This window comes from Numenius arquata, chromosome 13 (genome assembly GCF_964106895.1).
Source record: "Numenius arquata chromosome 13, bNumArq3.hap1.1, whole genome shotgun sequence".
In the NCBI taxonomy this organism is placed as follows: Eukaryota; Metazoa; Chordata; class Aves; order Charadriiformes; family Scolopacidae; genus Numenius; species Numenius arquata.
In genome coordinates, this window is record NC_133588.1 from 12,313,830 (window position 1) to 12,331,943 (window position 18,114).

The 18,114-nt window shown below is 60.6% G+C and overlaps 1 protein-coding gene across 1 annotated transcript; it reads left to right on the top strand.

Moving 5' to 3' along the window:
• The first annotated feature begins 746 nt into the window (after positions 1-746).
• On the top strand, positions 747-14,957 carry GSE1 (Gse1 coiled-coil protein). Its single transcript, XM_074157930.1, has 15 exons — positions 747-963; positions 4,478-4,677; positions 6,222-6,403; positions 6,548-6,745; positions 6,994-7,185; positions 7,307-7,629; positions 8,089-8,413; positions 9,839-10,419; positions 11,125-11,237; positions 11,571-11,841; positions 11,992-12,099; positions 12,225-12,596; positions 13,034-13,312; positions 13,757-13,860; positions 14,729-14,957. Exons 1-15 carry the CDS (start codon positions 747-749, stop codon positions 14,861-14,863), a joined length of 3,600 nt encoding a protein of 1,199 aa, XP_074014031.1. The 3' UTR covers positions 14,864-14,957.
• Positions 14,958-18,114: the final 3,157 nt, after the last annotated feature.

Consider the following 18,114-nt stretch of genomic DNA (forward strand, 5'->3'; position numbering starts at 1 on the left):
GTGCTGTGGTGGAGATTTGGGGGTGCAACGATGAGGATTTGGGGGTGCAATGGGGCTGCAATGGTGAGGATTTGAAGGTACAATGGTGAGGACTTGGGTATGAAGTGGGGGGAGGACTGGGGACACAATATGGGGGATTTGAGGGTGCGGTGGTGATGATTTGAAGGTGGCACAGTGGGGATTGAAGGTGCAGTGGTGGGGGGATTTGGGGGCACAGTGATGGGGACTGGGGGGTGCAATACTGGGGATTTGAGGGTGCAGTGGCAGAGATTTGGGGTTCAATGGTGGCAAGTAGGGGTGCAGTGGTGGTGCTTTGGGTTTTGGCAGCACCATGTGAGTCAGGGGGCTGCCTCCCTCTCCAGCAGGATGCTGAAGTCCCCATGTCCCCCTGAAACACCCTCTCCCTTCCTGTGGGGTTTTGCTGAGCCCCCCTCGTGCCGTGATCTGGAAGCAGCCCAGCCTGTGGGATCGGTGGGGCCGTGGGACGCCGCTGGCAGCTGCTGGTCCCCGTGTCACCTTGTTTTCCATGGGCAAGCAGCCTGGGCACACTCGCTTTGCTAGATAAGCTGCCACCTGCTCGCTCCCCCCCCACCATTGCGTGAACTCAGGGTGCATTTTGGGGTGGGGGGGGGGTGAACCAGAGGGAAGGTGTTGCTTGTCCTGCTGCTTGTTCCTGCTCCTGGGGCGGGGGGGAAATTAGGGATCCCTGTCTCCCTGTCTAACGTGAGCTGCTCCTGTTCATAGGCATGAGCCATGAGCCGAAGTCGCCGTCCCTAGGAATGCTCTCCACTGCCACCCGCACCACTGCCACCGTCAGCCCCCTCACCCCCTCGCCCCTCAACGGCTCCATCGTCCCCAATGGCAGCCCGGCAGCCAGCAGCACTTTGTCCGTCCAGGCAGCACCTTCCTCCAGCTTCGCCGCCGCTCTCCGCAAGCTCGCCAAGCAAGCCGAGGAGCCCAGAGGTAGGGGACAAGGGATGGGGACAGGGACAAGAAACAAGGCGGGGGGATGCCGAGCATCAGTGCCTTTCCCTGCAGCCACCCGGGAGCCGACGGACGGCATTTTCTCGCCATTTCCCGAGCTAATGTCTTTCCCCGGCGTCGTGTCTCGAGGGGGCAGTTTAGAAATTCAATTCAGCCGGAGTAATCCAAATGCTGTATCACTCGCCGTACCCCGGGAGAAAGCCTGGGAGAGCGCGGCGCGGGGGGGACCTGTTCCTCCCTGCCTGGCCCCCCCCCCCTCCCCAGCCCCACTCCCTCCCACCACACTTCACTGAAACACTGTTTTTTTCCAGAGGCTTCTCAAATCTCTTCCTTCCTCGGCCAAATGGCCCAGCTAAACAGCAAATTTGGGTGCCCCCAGGATGGGGTCCGGCCACCTCATCCTCCATCGCACCCTCTCTCTCTGCTCGGGTGTGAGGGTGCAGCTCGTGATGGGGGTGTGAGCTGCTGCAGTGATGCCAGAGCACCCCGAGGTCCCCGCTGCCTCGGGGACTGTGTCCCGTGAGAATCGCTGGGGCTGTCGCACATGTGCAGGGGAAAGCGGGCTGTCCCCAGGCTGTGAGGCGTTTCACTAGGAGACTGCTGGCATCATCAACTTGCAATGGAATAGTGTTTATCCCTGGTATTCCCATTGCGGGTTGTTTCCCCTTGTGTCATTGCCCACTGCTGGGGCACTTTGGTCCCTGGGGAGGATGCCTGACCCTTTGCAAGATGTTTTTTGCAAGGCCCTGTTTGCAAGGTCTTTTTGGAAGACCCATTTTGGAAGATCCTTTTCGCAAGACCCCTTTTGCAAGGTCTTTTTGGAAGAGCCATTTTGCAAGCTCCATGTGCGAGACCCTCCTCGCAGCCCCCCACCAGCCACAAAATAGCCCCTGTGACCCAAAGCCTCTGGCATCAGCTGCTCTGGGGAAAGCACATGGGGATGGTGAGTCCCCATGACACCGAGGGGACCAGGTCTCGGTGATGCTTCAGTCTCGCTGGGAGCTCCTGGTTCTCCCTGGCTGCCTCCTCCGGAGCCCATCTGCTTTCTTCGGACTGGTCGGTTGGGTTTGGGGGATTATTTTGCCTTTTCTTTCCCCAATACCCCACTGCTTGTGCCCCCACCATTCTGCTCAGCCCATCCAAAGGGACGTTAGTGGTCTTTGGCATGTATTTCGTGGCACTGGAGAGAAGCAGCCACGTTCCCTTTGGATTTCCCCTTAATGACTGCATAGTTTGTTTGCAACAAAACCCCTGTCCTCGCCCATCTGGGTGCCCCAAGTGGCTCATCCCAGAGGTTTTTATTAGGGGTGGCTTTGAGTGCATGTTGGGAAGGGGGTTTCTCGCCACAATGTGGTTTTTAACCCCAGGAAATGTAATTGCTTTGCCCCTGAGTCCTCACCCCGCTTCCCTTCCCACAACGGGAGATGCTCTGCCGTGGCAGATGCAGCCAATGGGGTGGTGCCGACTGGATCCATCCAGGATCGCTGGCTTTTTTTCTGGCTTTATGGACTAGTGACAGATTCGCTGCCGTGGGTGCCGGTGGCTGTACCACAGCTGGGGTGTCCGTAGGGATGTCCCACTCCCCCACAGCATCCCCAGCTGCAGGGGCTCATCCCAACCGACTCCATCCCAGCAAAGCCCCGAGAAGCCACCAAAGCCATCTCCTGGCTGGGGGCTCCTGCCTCCTGTCCTACCCTGGGCTGTCTGCAGGGTGGGTTTTATTCCCCCACCTTCCTTTCTTTTCCCCCCCTCCTCCTTCAGGGTCTCAGCTGTTAATTACATTTGCCTGTCAGCCTGGACTGCTAATCTGCTATCGCCGAGCGGAAAGCGGGAGGTCAGAAAACAAAGGTGACACCATCACACTGTGCCTCTTGTCATCTCCAATCCAGATTAGTTTCATTGACTAACTCCTGGCTGAATACCACCAGTTAATTATAACGATCACAAACCCTCCCGTTTAAAGCCACACAGCGAGAATTAAGGTTCTGAAGTAAGACTTTAGCTTCATTAATTGCCGGGCTCATTGTGATGGTATTGATTGTTAACGCTATCGCGTGGTGAGTAATGGCTTCCCAGCTCAGAGGGGATTAGGCTGCTAATTGTTGTTGGCCTTGCGCTGACAAGATAGACTTCAGTGGGTGTCAAATCCGTATCGGCGGCCTCCTTTGTCGCGGGCAGCCTTTCTCTTTCCCCGAGCCTTGCCGCTCTTGAAATGAAAGCGATTCGGAGCGACTCGGGAATAATTAATAAGGCAGGGCAGCCGGCAGTGGGCTGCTCCGCTTGGCCTCTCCACGATGCCAAGCATCCTTCCCGCTGCCTGGGGATGCTCCTGCTTCCCTCTGGCATTCCTGGCCCTGCCGCCTCCCGGCGTTACCCTGGTGCCGGGGGTGAGTGTGGCGAGGAGCTCGGGGGGCTTTTGGAGGGGGATGAAGGTGGGTTGTAGGCTTCCAGGGTGAGGAGCTGCTTTGTGTGCTCAGGGGAGCTGGCTTGTGTGCTTAGAGGGCAAGGAGCCAGCTTGCACGCTCAGGGGAGCCGGCTTGCACGCTTGCAGGGCAAGGAGCCAGCTTGCACACTCAGGGGAGACAAGAGCCCCTCTGGGTGCCAGGCTCAGTGCCAGAATAGGGAGCATCTTCACCTCCCGGCTGGCATCCCGCTGAGACCACGGGCAACCCTTCGATGACCGGTAGCCTTCCCTTGGCCCAGACTCCGGGCTGGCGGGAGCAGGGTTTTGGAGGTCAGGAGCCCCCCAAGCTGGCTGGGTGGGTTTTAGGAGCAGGCGATGCGCTGCGGGAGCAGGCACCAAGCGCTGTGTGCCCTAGTTAACGTTGAATTTGTATTTCTGCTCCAGCTCTGCTTTTCTACCCACATCTCGCTCCCTGCTTTAATTCCGTTTTTATTTTTCCCTTGCAAATACCGGCAGCATCCCCGGGGTGGGTATGATTTCAAATACAGATGTATTATGCAAATAAAGCCAAAGCCTTGCCCAAGGGTTACGGTGGAGCGACTCCTTCATCCCAACGTCTCCGAGTGCCCCGGCTTGTGCACGGTGACTTTTGCAGCCGGATTAAGGAGTCTGCAGGTTCGGCTTGAGAACACGCACCCGCCTGGGGTGGGCATTGCATCGGTGTCATTTATGCCAGGGGGCGGGCAGGGCTTGCTGCGCCCATAAAGGGCTATATGGGGTGTCCATATTAGATGGGAGCAAGAGGGTGCCTGTCCCCCCGTGTGGGGCAAAGTCTTTTAGCCCCAGAGGGAACCTCCCTTGGGACAGGGCTTCCTGGGGCCCCCTGGGATGGGAGGATGGGGGTCCAGCCTCAGGGGCTGGAGGAATGCTGACTGCCCTGCCTGCATCCCTGTGCCCCATCCCTGGTCCCTGTGGTGGGGCGTCCCACCGGGGATGGCATGAGATGGCTTCAGCTTGTTTGGAAGGTGGTTTCAGCTGGTGAAGGGCTGCCTTTTTCCTCACTTATTTTATTTTTCAATTTTATTTCAGGGTCCTCGATAAGCAGTGAGTCATCGCCGGTCTCCTCGCCAGCCACCAACCACAGCTCCCCTGCCAGCACACCCAAGCGTGGCCCCATGGGCCCCATCATCGTGCCCCCGGGTGGGCACAGCGTGCCCAGCACGCCACCTGTCGTCACCATTGCCCCCACGAAAACGGTCAATGGGGTCTGGAGGAGCGAGGGCAGACAGGTATGGTGGTGTCTCGGGGGGTCCCCAGTCCCCTCCACAAAGGTTGGAGGGTCTGGGATGCCACGCACAGCACTGATGGTGCCAACTGTGGTCTGAGGTGCCAGGAGCCACACTGCCACATTGTTCCCTGAGGGACCACAGGGCTGGTCCCCATTTTGTCCCTTCTCCTCCCCGCCATGTCCCCGGGTTGCCATCATCCCTGGGCTGCCATCGTCCCCAGGCTGCCATCCAGAGGGGAGTGCGAGGAAGAAGAGAGGGGGGGGGGGGTTGGCTAATTAAGAAGCATCGTTAGTGGTTCTCCTCTCCTCCACACGCTACAAGCAGATTCCCGGGGGGATTATGCCACTTGGAAAGACTAATTAAACCACAAAGCGGAGAGGCGATGGGAGGGGATGAGAAACGCCGAGGGCGGGGGGAGAAAAATAAATTGAACCACGATCTTTGGGTGCTCGGAGGAGTGTGTGGGGTGTCTGGGTGCTCCCCACACCCCTCCTGCCCCCGTCTCCCCCCTGTGTCGCCTCCTCCCCAGTGACCCCCACAGCACAGGGGTTAACCGAGCGTGGGTTATTGTCTGGCAGAGCCGTGCTCGCAGCGTGACGCCCCGAGACGGGGAGGTAATTAGAGCAGAGCCTGGCACGCACAATAAGCCTTAATGCAGGCAGCGGAGGCGACGGGAGGTGGGGGACGCCCTTTGTGCTGGCCGGGTGACCTTGGGACTGTCCCCAACGGCCGGGGACCTGCGACCTGCCCCAGAGGGTCTGGGGACTGGGACTGGATGGGGAGGGAATGCACGACACAGGGAGGGATGCCAGGGGCTGCCACCATCCTCCTCCTACAGCTGCTAAATGGAGAAGACGCAATGAAAAATAATTATTTTTAAACCCAACCTTGCCTTGCCGGAGGTCACTCGCCTAATTGCCAGACCCTGCGGGGTCCCTTGTCACCCCAAGGCATCCTCCCTTGCTGGGGGGGGTCCTTCCCCAGCTGGCGAGAGTGCCAGAAGGGAGCAACCTTCATCCTGGTGTTGGGGATGGGGAGCTGATGGAAGGTGGCTGAGGCCCCACGATGGGGCGGGGGTGCTGATGCCAGCCTGTCTGCAAGGCCCCGGGGGGGCCAGGATGACCCCCAGTTTATGGTCGCTATCAAAGGGCTGCTGGATTTCCACCAGCTGTGTCTGTATCCTCCCCGGATGATTAATAGCTCTGGAGAACAAAGCAGCCCGTAAATCTCCAGGCAGGTAATATGTCCTGCCATCAGCGCTGCCCTGGCTTCAGCACCCCCTCTCCCGCTGGTGCCCCCTGCATCGTAACCCCCCCCAGACCATCACACCCGTCCAGCCCACCCTTTGACAGCGGGGGTGCGGGAGGATGCTCCAGTGGATGCATCTTCCCCTGCGTACCGGTGCCAGCTGGGGACCCTGCAGGCACGCTGGGGACCCACCCAGGGTCTCAAGGTGGGGACACAACAGGGGACCCTCTATCTTTTGTGGGGTCCCCGCTGTCCCCTAACGCCCGGCTCAGCATTTCTGCCTCTTTGCCTTCCAGCAAGAAGCCGGGTCCCGAGGCAGCAGCAGCAGTGCCAGCCGCGAGCGCCTCATCTCAGAGCCCCCCCTCACGCAGGAGAAAGCAGGGGGCCCCGCTGTCCCCTCCCACCTCCTGGGGACACCGTACTCCTTTGGGCTGCCCCCCAGCTCCGTGGTCCAGGACTCCCGCTTCCCACCTCTCAAGTGAGTCCAGCAGCGATGGTTGGGACCGGAGGGTTGCAGGATGTGGGCATCCCCTGCAAAGTCTGGTCCCACCGAGCATCCCGGGAGGGTGACATCTCCCCAGGGGGACAGGGTGGAATGGTGACCATCTCCCTGCTCCCACAGCCTGCAGCGGCCGGTCCACCACGTGGTGCCTCCCAGCGCCGTCACCGAGGATTACCTGCGCAGCTTCCGTCCCTACCACACCGCCGAGGACCTCCGCATGTCCTCCCTGCCACCCCTCGGCCTGGATCCGGCCACCGCCGCAGCTTACTACCACCCCAGCTACCTGACGCATCACCCCTTCCCGCACCCCGCCTTCAGGTGGGCATCACCAAGCTCGGGCCTGGTGGTCCCTGGGGGATGCTGATAGCCGGAGGACAAGCTTTGGGGGCTGGGGAGGTGGGAGTCTGGTCTGGGGAGGACAGTTGAGCTGCACTGAGGGCATTTTGGGGCTCCCCAAACCCTTCTCCCAGCAGAAGGCAGCCCCCACCCAGCCTGGGATTGCTTCCAGGGGTGTGGGAATCGGGGGTCTGAGCGGCACATCCCGCTGAGCATCCCTGTCTCCCCAGGATGGACGACTCGTACTGCCTGTCGGCGCTGCGGTCCCCCTTCTACCCGCTGCCAGCGCCGGGCTCGCTGCCCCCCCTGCACCCCTCGGCCATGCACCTGCACCTCTCGGGGGTACGGTACCCCCCCGAGCTCTCGCACTCCTCCCTCTCCGCCCTGCAGTCCGAGCGCATCTCCAGCCTCGCCGCCGAGAGGTACGGGATGGGGGGGACGATGGCTGGGGCAGGGGGGGCGGACCGGGCACCCCAGGGGATGCTAACAGGCACCTGGGGGTTGTCTGGGGGTTGGGTGTTTTTTTTTGGCTTTTCTTTGCAGGCTGCAAATGGACGAGGAGCTGCGGCAGAGGGAGCGGGAGCGCGAGCGGGAGCGGGAGAAGGAGCGGGAGCGAGAAGCCGACCGGGAGCGGGAGAAGGAGCGCGAACGGGAGCGGGAACGCGAGAAGGAGCTGGAGCGAGAGCGGGAGAAGGAGCGGGAGCGGGAGCTGGAGAGGCAGCGGGAGCGCGCCCGGGAGAAGGAGCTGAGCATGGTGAAAGCCATGGAGGGGCCCTTCCTCCCTGTGGCCGAGCTGCATGGGCTGCGGGGCCACCCGGCTGAGGAGCGGGGCAAGCTGGCAGAGCCGCTGGCACCCAGCAGACCAGGTAACATCCCCACGGGTGACACTGGGGGGGATGCCACCTTCAGCACAGCTTGCCATGGTCCCTCTTTCCCCTCCAGATGGCAAATCCGAGGGGGTCGGTGGCCCTGGGAGGTGGCTTGGGACGGAGCTGGGCTCTCCCGGCTGCCAGCTCGCTTTGCCAAAACCCCAGCTGCCGCAGCTCTCAGAGACGGTGCTCATGCCATCTGACTCGTTCTGGGGTGGTGATGTGCCCGGTGGTGTGGCTCGCCTGGCAGCTGGGCCGGCAACGAGTAGGCAGCCCCCCAGCACCGCATGGGCAGGGGAGTGCCAGGGTCTGGCTCCGCAGCTCCGGGTGCCTCCCGCAGGGATGCTGGGAGGGACCCTGTGCACCCCAAAGTTCCCTGATAGCCAGTGACGGCTGCGGGTAGCCCCCCTCCCTTTCTGCGCCCTGACTCCCCGGCACCCCCCTTTTCCACTCCAGAGAAACTCAAGGACTCGGTGCTGCCGACGCCGAAGCCCATCCAGCACCCGCTGCACCCCCCGCCGGCCTCCCACCACCCCGTGCCCAGCCTCATCCCCAACCACAACGTGTTCCCGCTGCCGGGGAGCAGCGCGGCCACGGCGCTGCTCATCCACCGAACCAACGAGGAGGAGAAGTGGCTGGCCCGGCAGCGCCGGCTGCGCCAGGAGAAGGAAGATCGGCAATCCCAAGTCTCGGAGTTCCGGCAACAAGTGCTGGAGCAGCACCTCGACATGGGGCGCACCCCGAGCCAGCCTGAGCCCGAGCATCGGCCCGAGCACCCCAGGTAGGGATGCTGCTGGTCCCCATCCAGAGATGCAGCTTCCCCCTAAAACCTAATTGCATTTTCCCATGTCGCTGCCATCCCTGCTGTAATATCTATGGGATTTTCCCACCTTGCCCTATGCTTCTGCACCCCCTTAGTCGGCTCCAGCCTCCCGCACCCCCCACCCTCCCCCCCCATTTGGTAGCCAGCATCCCGCAGCCGTGCCCCTCACTCCTTGCACATCCCCCCGAGCAGGAGCCGCCACGCTCGGCCGGCGCCAGCAGGTCCCCACTGCGCGGTGCCAGCCAGGCCGGCTGCGCTGGCAGCGCCGGGCGTTGCCGGTGCCCGACATCTGCGCGGCGGCAGGCGACGAGCCCGGGAGGTGGCCAAGGGCCAGCGGCGAGTGGCCAGGTGCTGCCCAGGCACCCAGCACTGCTAATTGCACCTCCCTGCCGTGCAACGGAGCCCGGCGGCAGGATGCCCTGCTTGGGGGGGGGGGGGAGGGGGGCACTCTCCCCGACCCCAGTCATTTTGGGGGGGCAGAGGAGCCTGCCCGCACCCCCTGATTGACAGGGGCTGGCTCACCCCTGCCGCTGAGCGCCTAAGCTGTGCGGGTTCATCCAGCCAGCTCTGCTGCTGGCTCCCTTTGTTGTTTTTGGGTATCCAGGGGATTAGTGCGGCTCATCGAGGATAATAAAGGAGCAGATCGTGGGGAGGCACAAAGGCGAGTGCCCGCCACAGGCTCCCTTCCCCATCCCGCTCCTCCCACCCCAAACCGGAGAGGAGAGAGCAAGGTCACCCTAAAACACCTGCAGCTGGGGGATACTCCATCCTCATCCTCATCCTGGGGCTGCCCGTATCCAGCGGGGAGGGAGAGGAACCAATTCCCGGCAGGGCAGCGGATGCTTCCTGACCCAGTGCCGGGGTGGCGGATGCTTCCTGACCCGGTGGCGGGGCGGCGGATGGCGGCGCCGGGCTGAACTCCCTGCTCTGTGCACGAAGGTCCGGGGCGCTGGAGCAGAAAAGCGTTAAATGCACAGCTTGGGCGCATGAAATATTTATCCCGCTAACGGGCTGGCTCCGTCCCCGGCTGTCGGAGCAGGGTTGCACCGAGGCACTGCCCTCGCTGTGGGGAGAGCAGGGCTGTGCCAGGACCGGTGGATCTTTTGTCCCCATGGTGGGCAGCCAGGGGCAGGTCACTCCTGGGGTCCAGTGCCCTGGGGATGCAGCCACATCCCTACACGGGAGCAGCCTTAACTCTGCCCCCTGTCCCTCGGGGTGGTGGCACAGGAGGGGATGAGCGTGGCAGCTCCATGTGCACAAACTCCTCTGGGTGGTCCTAAGCAGCGTGTTTCTCTCCCAAAAGCAGCTCGGTGCCAGGGTGTAGCCGGCTCTCCGGTGGCCGTGCTGGCCCCTCACCTCTCCGCTCCTCTCGTCTCTCCGCAGGTCGGGATCGAACCGCCATGAGCCAAGTGGCCGGGAGCCGGGGCAGCACTTTGGTGGGCCCCCACCGCTCATCTCCCCCAAACCCCAGCACCACCCTGTCACCACATCCCTCTGGAACCCCGTCTCGCTGATGGAGAGCCCCCCTGAACCCCCCCGGCGCCTCCCCGAGCCCCACGCCCTCCATGGCCACCCAGCCCCCTTCGAGCCCAGCCGTCAGGGCATCCCGCTGGTGAAGGTGGAGAGGGTCTTCTGCCCTGAAAAGCTGGAGGAGGGGGCGAGGAAGAGGGATGCTCTGGAGAAATACCCCCCAGGACGGGAGCCCGGCGCCCCAGAGCACGGGAGCTTCACCCACGCCCCCTTCCTCGCCGAGCTGGAGAAGTCCACGCAGAGCATCCTGAGCCAGCAAAGACCCCCGGCCGCCCCCTTCGCCGAGGCCACCAAGCCCAGCTCGCCCTACCGGCCCCCCCCGCCCCGTGCCCAGGACCCCATGTACATCTACGATGAGTTCGTGCAGCAGCACCGCAGGCTGGTCAGCAAACTCGACCTGGAGGAGCGCCGGCGGCGGGAAGCCCGTGAGAAAGGTGAGGTGCTGGGTTTGCACGGCGCCGAGGGGGTACGAGGTGCCCCCCCTACCCCTGCAACCAGCACCGGCACCTGGCGGTGGTGGGGGTGGCCGGTGGGTCTCCCGGGGATGCCGGCAGCCGGCGATGCAAACGCTCCGGCAAGCCGAGCGGCTCGGTAAATCCTCCGCTCTAGACATGCCCAATTAATAAATGATGAACTGAGGCTAATAAGCGGGCTTTAAATATTAATGGGACTGCGCGAGCGGGGATAAGAACAGCGGCGAGGAGGAGATGGAGCGCTGTGGGGGGGCAGGTGTTGCCATCCCCCCCACTCCAGCAGGGATGGAGGGCTCAGCCGCAGCCTCCCCCCGGCTGTGCCCCGTTAACCCTCCTGTTGAGCCCCCACCACTCATCCCAAAGTGATGCTGAGTGGGGACAGAGGGGTGGGCGATGGCCCCCAGGGTCCCACAGCTGGTGGAGGGGGAACAGGGCTCTGTTGGATTACACCCCACATCCCACTGGGACCCACATTGGATCCCCACTGCTGCCCCCCCAGCATCCAACCCCACTGCACCAGCATTCTGCTGCGCCCCTCTTCCCGGCATGGTCCCAGCAGGTTCCCCAGGGTCCCAGCAGATTCCCTGGGGTCCCAGCATGTCCCCGGGGTCCCCGCAGGGCCCCCATGGTGTCCCCAGTCTCACGCCAGCCTCTCCGCATCCCCAGGTTACTACTATGACCTGGACGACTCCTGTGATGACAGTGACGAGGAGGAGGTGCGGGCCCATCTCCGCTGCGTGGCCGAGCAGCCCCCGCTGAAGCTGGACACGTCCTCCGAGGTACAGCTGGCACGCGCTGTCCCCTGTCCCCACTGTTTTCCCGGGAAGCAGCCCCTCCTTGGGCACCAGCTCCTGGCACTACGGTGCAGCCACCATCCCCAGCCGGCTGCAGCGGTGCCAGAGGGTCAGGGATGAGGATGGAGATGGGAACGGAGATAGGAATGGGGATGAGGGTGAGGATGGGAACAGGGATGAGGATGAGATGGGAATGGGGATGAGGATGGTGATGAGGATGGGGATGGAGATGAGGATGGGGATGGAGATGGGGATGGAGGTGAGGATGGGGACCGGTCTGGGGGTGACCCTGCTCTGCTCTCCCCCTCGGCGCCCCAGAAGCTGGAATTCCTGCAGCTCTTCGGCCTCACCACGCAGCAGCAGAAGGAGGAATTGCTGAGCCAGAAGCGGCGCAAGCGCCGGCGGATGCTGCGGGAGAGGAGCCCCTCGCCGCCGACGGTGCAGAACAAGCGCCGCACACCCTCCCCGCGCCTCCCGCTCTCCACCCGCTACAGCCCCGACGAGATGAACAACAGCCCCAACTTCGAGGAGAAGAAGCGCTTCCTCACCATCTTCAACCTCACACACATCAGCGCCGAGAAGAGGAAAGGTAACAGCCATGCCCCGCGCACGCTTAGGGCTGATCCCAGCTGAGGGGGGGGTCCCCGGTTTGGGGGTGCCATGCAGGGGTCCTGCCTGGGGCCGTGAGCTTGCTCTCCTGAGCAGAGGCTACACTAAACCTCAGCTTCCCATGCCGCAGACAAGGAGAAGCTGGTGGAGATGCTTCAGGCCATGAAGCAGAAGACCACGCCGGCCGCTGTGGTGGTGAAGAGCTCCCCGCGGGACAGCCCCAGCGGCCCCACCACCGGTAAGCACCTCTGGTCCTTCCCTGGCTCTCAGCTGGCCAGGAGCGGGATGGGGGGCACACAGCTTTGCCTTGTGGGGGACATGAATGCCAACCAGTAGCTGACTCTGCTCCTCCTCTGCCCAAAGAGCTGCCAGTGCCACCACTCCTGCTGGATCCGGATAAACCCGTGGGCATCGCCATCTCAGTGCCAGAGGGGCAGAAGACGGCAGAGCCCGGCAGGTTAGACCAGCTGAGACCCCAGGAGCTACCGAGGGCTAAGGAATCGGCCACCACGCCGGCAGAGAAGCCCCGACTGAGCGATGGGCACCCTGGGAAGAAGGCACTGAGCATCCTCAGCTACGTCCGGGGTCCCCTCCCCAAGGACATCCCGGTGCCGCTGTCCCACAGCATGAACGGCAAGAGCAAGCCCTGGGAGCCCTTCATCGCCGAGGAGTTCGCCCACCAGTTCCACGAGTCGGTGCTGCAGTCCACCCAGAAGGCGTTGCAGAAGCACAAAGGTAATGGCAGGGATGTAGGGAGGGGGCTGGGTACCACCAGGGCAGCGTCCCAGCGGGGTGAGGGGGTTACAGGCAGGAGACACCCCCCCCTTCCCTCATAATACCCCGGGGATATGGAAGCTGCCAGCAGCCTCGTTGCTGGAGCATCCCAGGAGCTCATCGATGAAGCTAAAAATAAGGTGCTGGGATAATACAGCTCCACCTTCCCTAAACTAATTCCAAGGAAAATAAAGTTACCCCAGTGTACAGGGAGTGCTGAAAATCCCACAAAAGATGCTGCAGCCCCCCAAAAATGGCCAGGGGGGGCACAAATTAATACCTCGAGGTGAACATCTTTGTTGATGCAGCCTTGGGGAGGGCAACACTGGGGAGGGGGACGTGGGGAGTGGGAAGGGGACATGGAGGGTGGGCAGGGGGCTGACACTCCATGCCCGCAGGGGGGACAACGGCGCTGACGGCGGAGCAGAACCACAAGCTCGACGCCTCCATCCACTACAACATCCCTGAGCTGCAGGCATCCAGCCGCCTGTCTGCCCCCCCACACAACGGCACGGCCGAGGGGCCGCTGCCCCACCGGGCACTGCCCCCACTGCCCCACGACTCGGCCTCCGAGGAAGAGGAGGAGGAGGAGGAGGAGGAAGAGGAGGAGGAGTACCCCAGGCCCAAGTGGCAAGGGATCGAGGCAATTTTTGAAGCTTACCAGGAACATATAGAAGGTAGGGGATGGGAGGGGGAGCAGGGAGGGTAAACCCCCCACTTTGTGCCTCAGTTTCCACTGGGTGAAACCACTCCATGCCCTAACTAGGCATGTCTGGCTCCTGCTGGGATGGACTGGGGAAGCACTGGTGGCTCCCTGGCACTTCAGGAGCAGCATGAAAGCAACAGGCGCTGGTGAACATTCATGTATACGTGAAAAATTCATGTATTCACAGCTGCCCAGCGTCCTCCCAGTGGGACCCAGAGGTTCCCTGCAAGCAGTGCAGGGGCTGGGGATGCTCTGGGATGCTGGAGGCAATCACTGCCAGCTGGGCAGAGCCTCGCACGGGGCTGGCATCCTCCGCAGCATCACCGCGGTGCTTAGGCATGATCCTGTGCCATGCGTGGAGCCGGAGGACATGGCACTCACCCCCCCCCCCCCCCGTCTCCTTTGCACCTTGCAGAACAAAACCTGGAGCGCCAAGTGCTGCAGACCCAGTGCCGGCGGCTGGAGGCCCAGCACTACAGCCTGAGCCTGACGGCAGAGCAGCTTTCGCACAGCATGGCGGTGAGTGGGGCAGGGCACCTGGCCTCTGCGAGGCACCCGACCTCCCGTAGAGGCTCCCATCCACCTACAGTGCCCATCCTCTGCAGTGCCTCGTCTTCTCCGATGCTGCATCCCCTGCAGTGCCCCCTCCCCTGTAGTGCCCCATCCTCCTCCAGTGCTCCATCCCCTCCAGTGCCTCATCCTCCTGCAGTGCCCCATCCTCCTCTAGTGCTCCGTCACCTTCAGTGCCCCGTTCTCCTGCAGTGTCCAATCCCCTGCAGTGCCCCATCTTCCTCCAGTGCCCCATCCTACTCCAGTACCCTGTCCCCTCCAGTACCCTGTCCTCCTCCAGTGCCCAGGCCCCTGCAGTGCACCCTCCCCTGCAGTGTCCCATCCTCTGCAGTGCCCCATCCTCCAGTGCTCTGTACCCTCCAGTGCCGGGTCCTCCTCCAGCGCCCCATCCTCCACCAGTGCTCCATCCCCTCCAGTGCCCTGTCCTCCTCCAGTGCCCCTTCCCCTCCAGTGCCCCCTCCCCTCCAGTGCCCATCCTCTGCAGTGCCCCTTCCCCTCCAGTGCCCATCCTCTGCATTGCCCCCTCCCCTCCAGTGCTCCGTCCCCTCCAGTGTCCCATGCCCTCCAGTGCCCCATCCTCCTGCATTGTCCCTTCCCCTGCAGTGCCCCATCTTCCTCCAGTGCCCCATCCTCCTGCAGTGCCCCATCCTCCTGCAGTGCCCCCTCTCCCTGCAGTGTCCCATCCTCCCGCTGTCCTGTGACCCACGTGGCCACCCCACATTCCCCCGTGGGGCATCAACGCGAGCCCAGCTCCCCGCACCACTGGCCCGGGGGCTGCCCGCCCTGACCGTGTCTTCTCCCCTTTGGCTGCCCGCAGGAATTAAGGACCCAGAAGCAGAAGATGGTCTCGGAGCGCGAGCGCCTGCAAGCCGAGCTGGATCACCTGCGGAAGTGCCTTGCCTTGCCTGCAATGCAGTGGTCTAGGGGTTATTTCAAGGGGTATCCCAGGTGACGCTCCTTGGGCTAGGCCGAACATATAGTCTAGAAATAATAATCTATTTTATTACCTTGAATATTTAATATTTTTCACTGGGAGGTTTGAAGCTAAAAAAAAAATAAAATTTAAAAAAAAAAAAAAATTAAAAAAAAAAAATAAACGGAGAATGTGCCATGCATGAAGCAAAGGAGCACGGGAGCCGGGAGCCCACCCGTGATGGTGAGCAGACCCCCGGCCCGGCCCCTCCCGCGCCGCCGGCCCCACCGCCAGCCCGGCTCGGGCTCTCCTCCCCGGGGCGGGGGGGACAGGTGGGTGCTGCGAGCCCCCCCCTCCCCCATCCACCCACCCACACTTTATAGCGCTCAATTTTTGTTGTTTTTTTGGTTTTTTTTGTTTTTTTGTTTTTTTGGTTTTTTTGTTTTTTTTTTTTAAATTTACAATTAAAGACTCCACCGACAACACTAAGGCCAGAGGAGCCCCGCGGGGCCGGGTGCGGGACCACTGGCCGGCAGCCGCCGAGCCCCCCCCCACCCCCTGCCCCAAAACCTCCAAACTTCCCCGGCACGGCACCGGGAGCCCCCCCCCCACCCCACCCAAACCCGGGGCTTTCCACTGGAAATGCACTTCGCTATAAAACAATAAAGTCAATAAACTGGTTGAAGGTACCTTTTCGTTCCTGTCTGGCGGGGAAGGGGCACAGACGCGCTGGCGGTGGCCCCCGGGGGAGGTGGGGGGGGGTGGGGGGGGTTTATCTTGTGGGAGCCAGTCACCCTGGTCTCGCGATTTGAGAGTCAAAAAAAAAAAAAAAGGTGCTTCAGCCTTGTACTGTGTATATATATTAAAAAAAAAAAGAAGTTTTGTATGTTTTTATTACTTTAATTATTGTTATAAAAAGCTTGCCTTTTTTTTTAATAATGTTTCTGCTTTTTTTTTTTTTTTTTGCTTTTTTTTTCATTCACCTCCCCCCACCCCCCTTCTCCCTCATCCTTTAAAGAAATTTATTTCTTTTTTTGGTGAAAGGATTAACTTGCTTGTGGTGTTTGTACTGCTGCTGGTCAGGACAGGAAAGATATTGAAGTGTTTTAAAAGTATTTAAAAAAACCAGGAAAAATAAATCCCCCCTTTCCAGTGGGGCAGGTGCTGTCCCACCGCCAGTCCCTCGGGAACCCGGAGCTGAGTCCTTCCATTGCCCTCAACCTCCTGTTTTGGGGTTTTTGGGGGTTTTTCACCCTTTATCTTTGGTTTCTGGGGGTTTTTTGTGGTCCCTCTGGGCAGTTGCGGGTGTCACGGTGCTGGGTGGTTTCTCTCCGTCTGCCAAATTAGAAATACAAAGCAATTGCGCCGAGAGGGTTTGGGGATGGGTGGCGGGGCGGGGGGGGGGCTGTCCTTGTCCCCCACCAAAATCCTGAGACAATCAGAGCGGTGCTGAGGCAGTTTGGGTGGGGGGGGAGCCAGGGTCTGCCCGTGGGGTCCATGGGGTTGGTGGCACCACGGGGGCAAGCCGGGTCGAGCTCCTTCTGCCGGTGCCCGCCGGCGGTGAAGGACGGTGGCAGGTTCAGGCTTGGCACTCAAAAAGTGCCATTTTTTTTTTTTGAGGCACTTTCTAATCATGGCGTGCCCCGACTCCCCAGAGAGGCTTTTTTTTTTTTTTCTTAAAAAAATAAAAATAAAAGTGAAATTATTTATTAATTTTTTTTTAAATTCGCCACGAGACAAGCTCATGTCTGCAGGAAAAGGTGACCTCTGCTTGCTGCTTTAAATTCCCTTGTTGCACTCGCAAAGAAAGCATTAACACCACCCCCCCCCCCCCCGACACACACCCCCCCGGTCTCCTATTGGCGTCACCAAAAAAAAGCCAAAAAAAAAAAAAAAAACACCCATCAAAAAAAAATAAAATAAAAAAAAAAGCTCTGCAAGATTAAAAAGCAAAAAGCCCTTGTGACAGAAATTAGTTTAATCTTTTTTAAATCCCCAATTGCATCGCCAGCCTCTGGCCTCGCCGCTGCCAACCCCGGGCTTCACAATGAATTTTAACACGGCAAAAAAAAAAAATTAAAAAAAAAAAAAAAATACGCTGGCTGCTTCCCTTCCCGTGTGCCGAGGGGGGAGGGGGGGTGGCAGGGGAGAGGGGGGAAGGAGGGAAAGAAGAAGCCGGGGATGGAAAATCATCAGCAATTTATCCCTCGTGCGATGAGGCCGTGGGCAGGAGCCTGGCTGGGATGGATTCTCACTCAGTAGCAGCTCCCGTACCCAGACTTTCCTCCCTCGCCAGCCCATAATCACGTTTTTTGGTGGGGTTTGGTTTTTTTTGTTGTTTCGGGTTTTTTTTTTTTTGGGGTGGTTTATTTATTTATTTTTTTTTTAATTGGACCAATTTCTCAGAATTATTCCCCCACCCGGGGCCGTGGGGAGCGGTGGTGTCTGTCTGTGCCTATTTCCCCCCCCCCCCCCCCGTGCAGCATCGCTGGAGCAGCTGCGCCAGAGGAGGGGAAGGGGAGGCAGAGCCCGCTGGGGGCCCTTTAGATGCTGTGAAAGAAAAACATAACAAAAAAAAATCCACACACACCCCCCACACCCCAAAAGGAGGAAAAAAACCCCAAAAAACCAACAAACAAACCCCCTCCACACCCCTAAACATGTTCTAAGTGTACTTGTTTGAATTAATTGTAATGTAATATATTATTTGTTGAATGTAGTAATTAGGTATTTATGAATATATTGATGTAATTTCTGAAAACATCCAAAATAATAATAATAAACTCTTCCACAACGACGGCAAAGGATTCTTTCTCCCCCAGGGGTGGCGATGGGAAAGCAGCCCTGCTCTGAGCAACCCCCCCCAGCCTGACCAGGGCCGGGGGGGGGGGGGGGGCAGCTCCCACCACCCTCACCTGGCCCCGGGGGAGGCAGCCCAGGCGGGCAAGGGCACAGATGGCAAGCAGGAGCCACGCAGAGGCTGGCCCAGATGCTCGGGGAAGGGCACCGCTCCCGGCTTGATGCCGTTGGGTGGGAGCCGGCGTTTCCCCCCCACCCCGTAATAATTACATCTGCCATCCACGCAGCCCGGCGCCGGGGAGGATCCTGCCCTTGCCCGTCGGGCTGCCGCAGGGGAACGGGGCCGGAGCCAAAGGAGGAGAGCGGCGGCTTCTTCCAAGCGTTGTTTAACCCACGGACGCTTGATGCACAGCGGGTGACAACATGGGGACTAATCTGATGCCGTTCACTCAGCTGCAATTATTATTATTTTTTTTTATTATTATTATTTT

Coding starts and splice junctions, on each gene's coding strand:
- GSE1 (XM_074157930.1), top strand. CDS start 747: ATGAGCCATGAGCCGAAGTCGCCGTCCCTAGGAATGCTCTCCACTGCC. Junction 7,630..8,088: donor GCTGGCACCCAGCAGACCAG/GTAACATCCCCA, acceptor TTTCCACTCCAG/AGAAACTCAAGGACTCGGTG. Junction 8,414..9,838: donor CATCGGCCCGAGCACCCCAG/GTAGGGATGCTG, acceptor GTCTCTCCGCAG/GTCGGGATCGAACCGCCATG.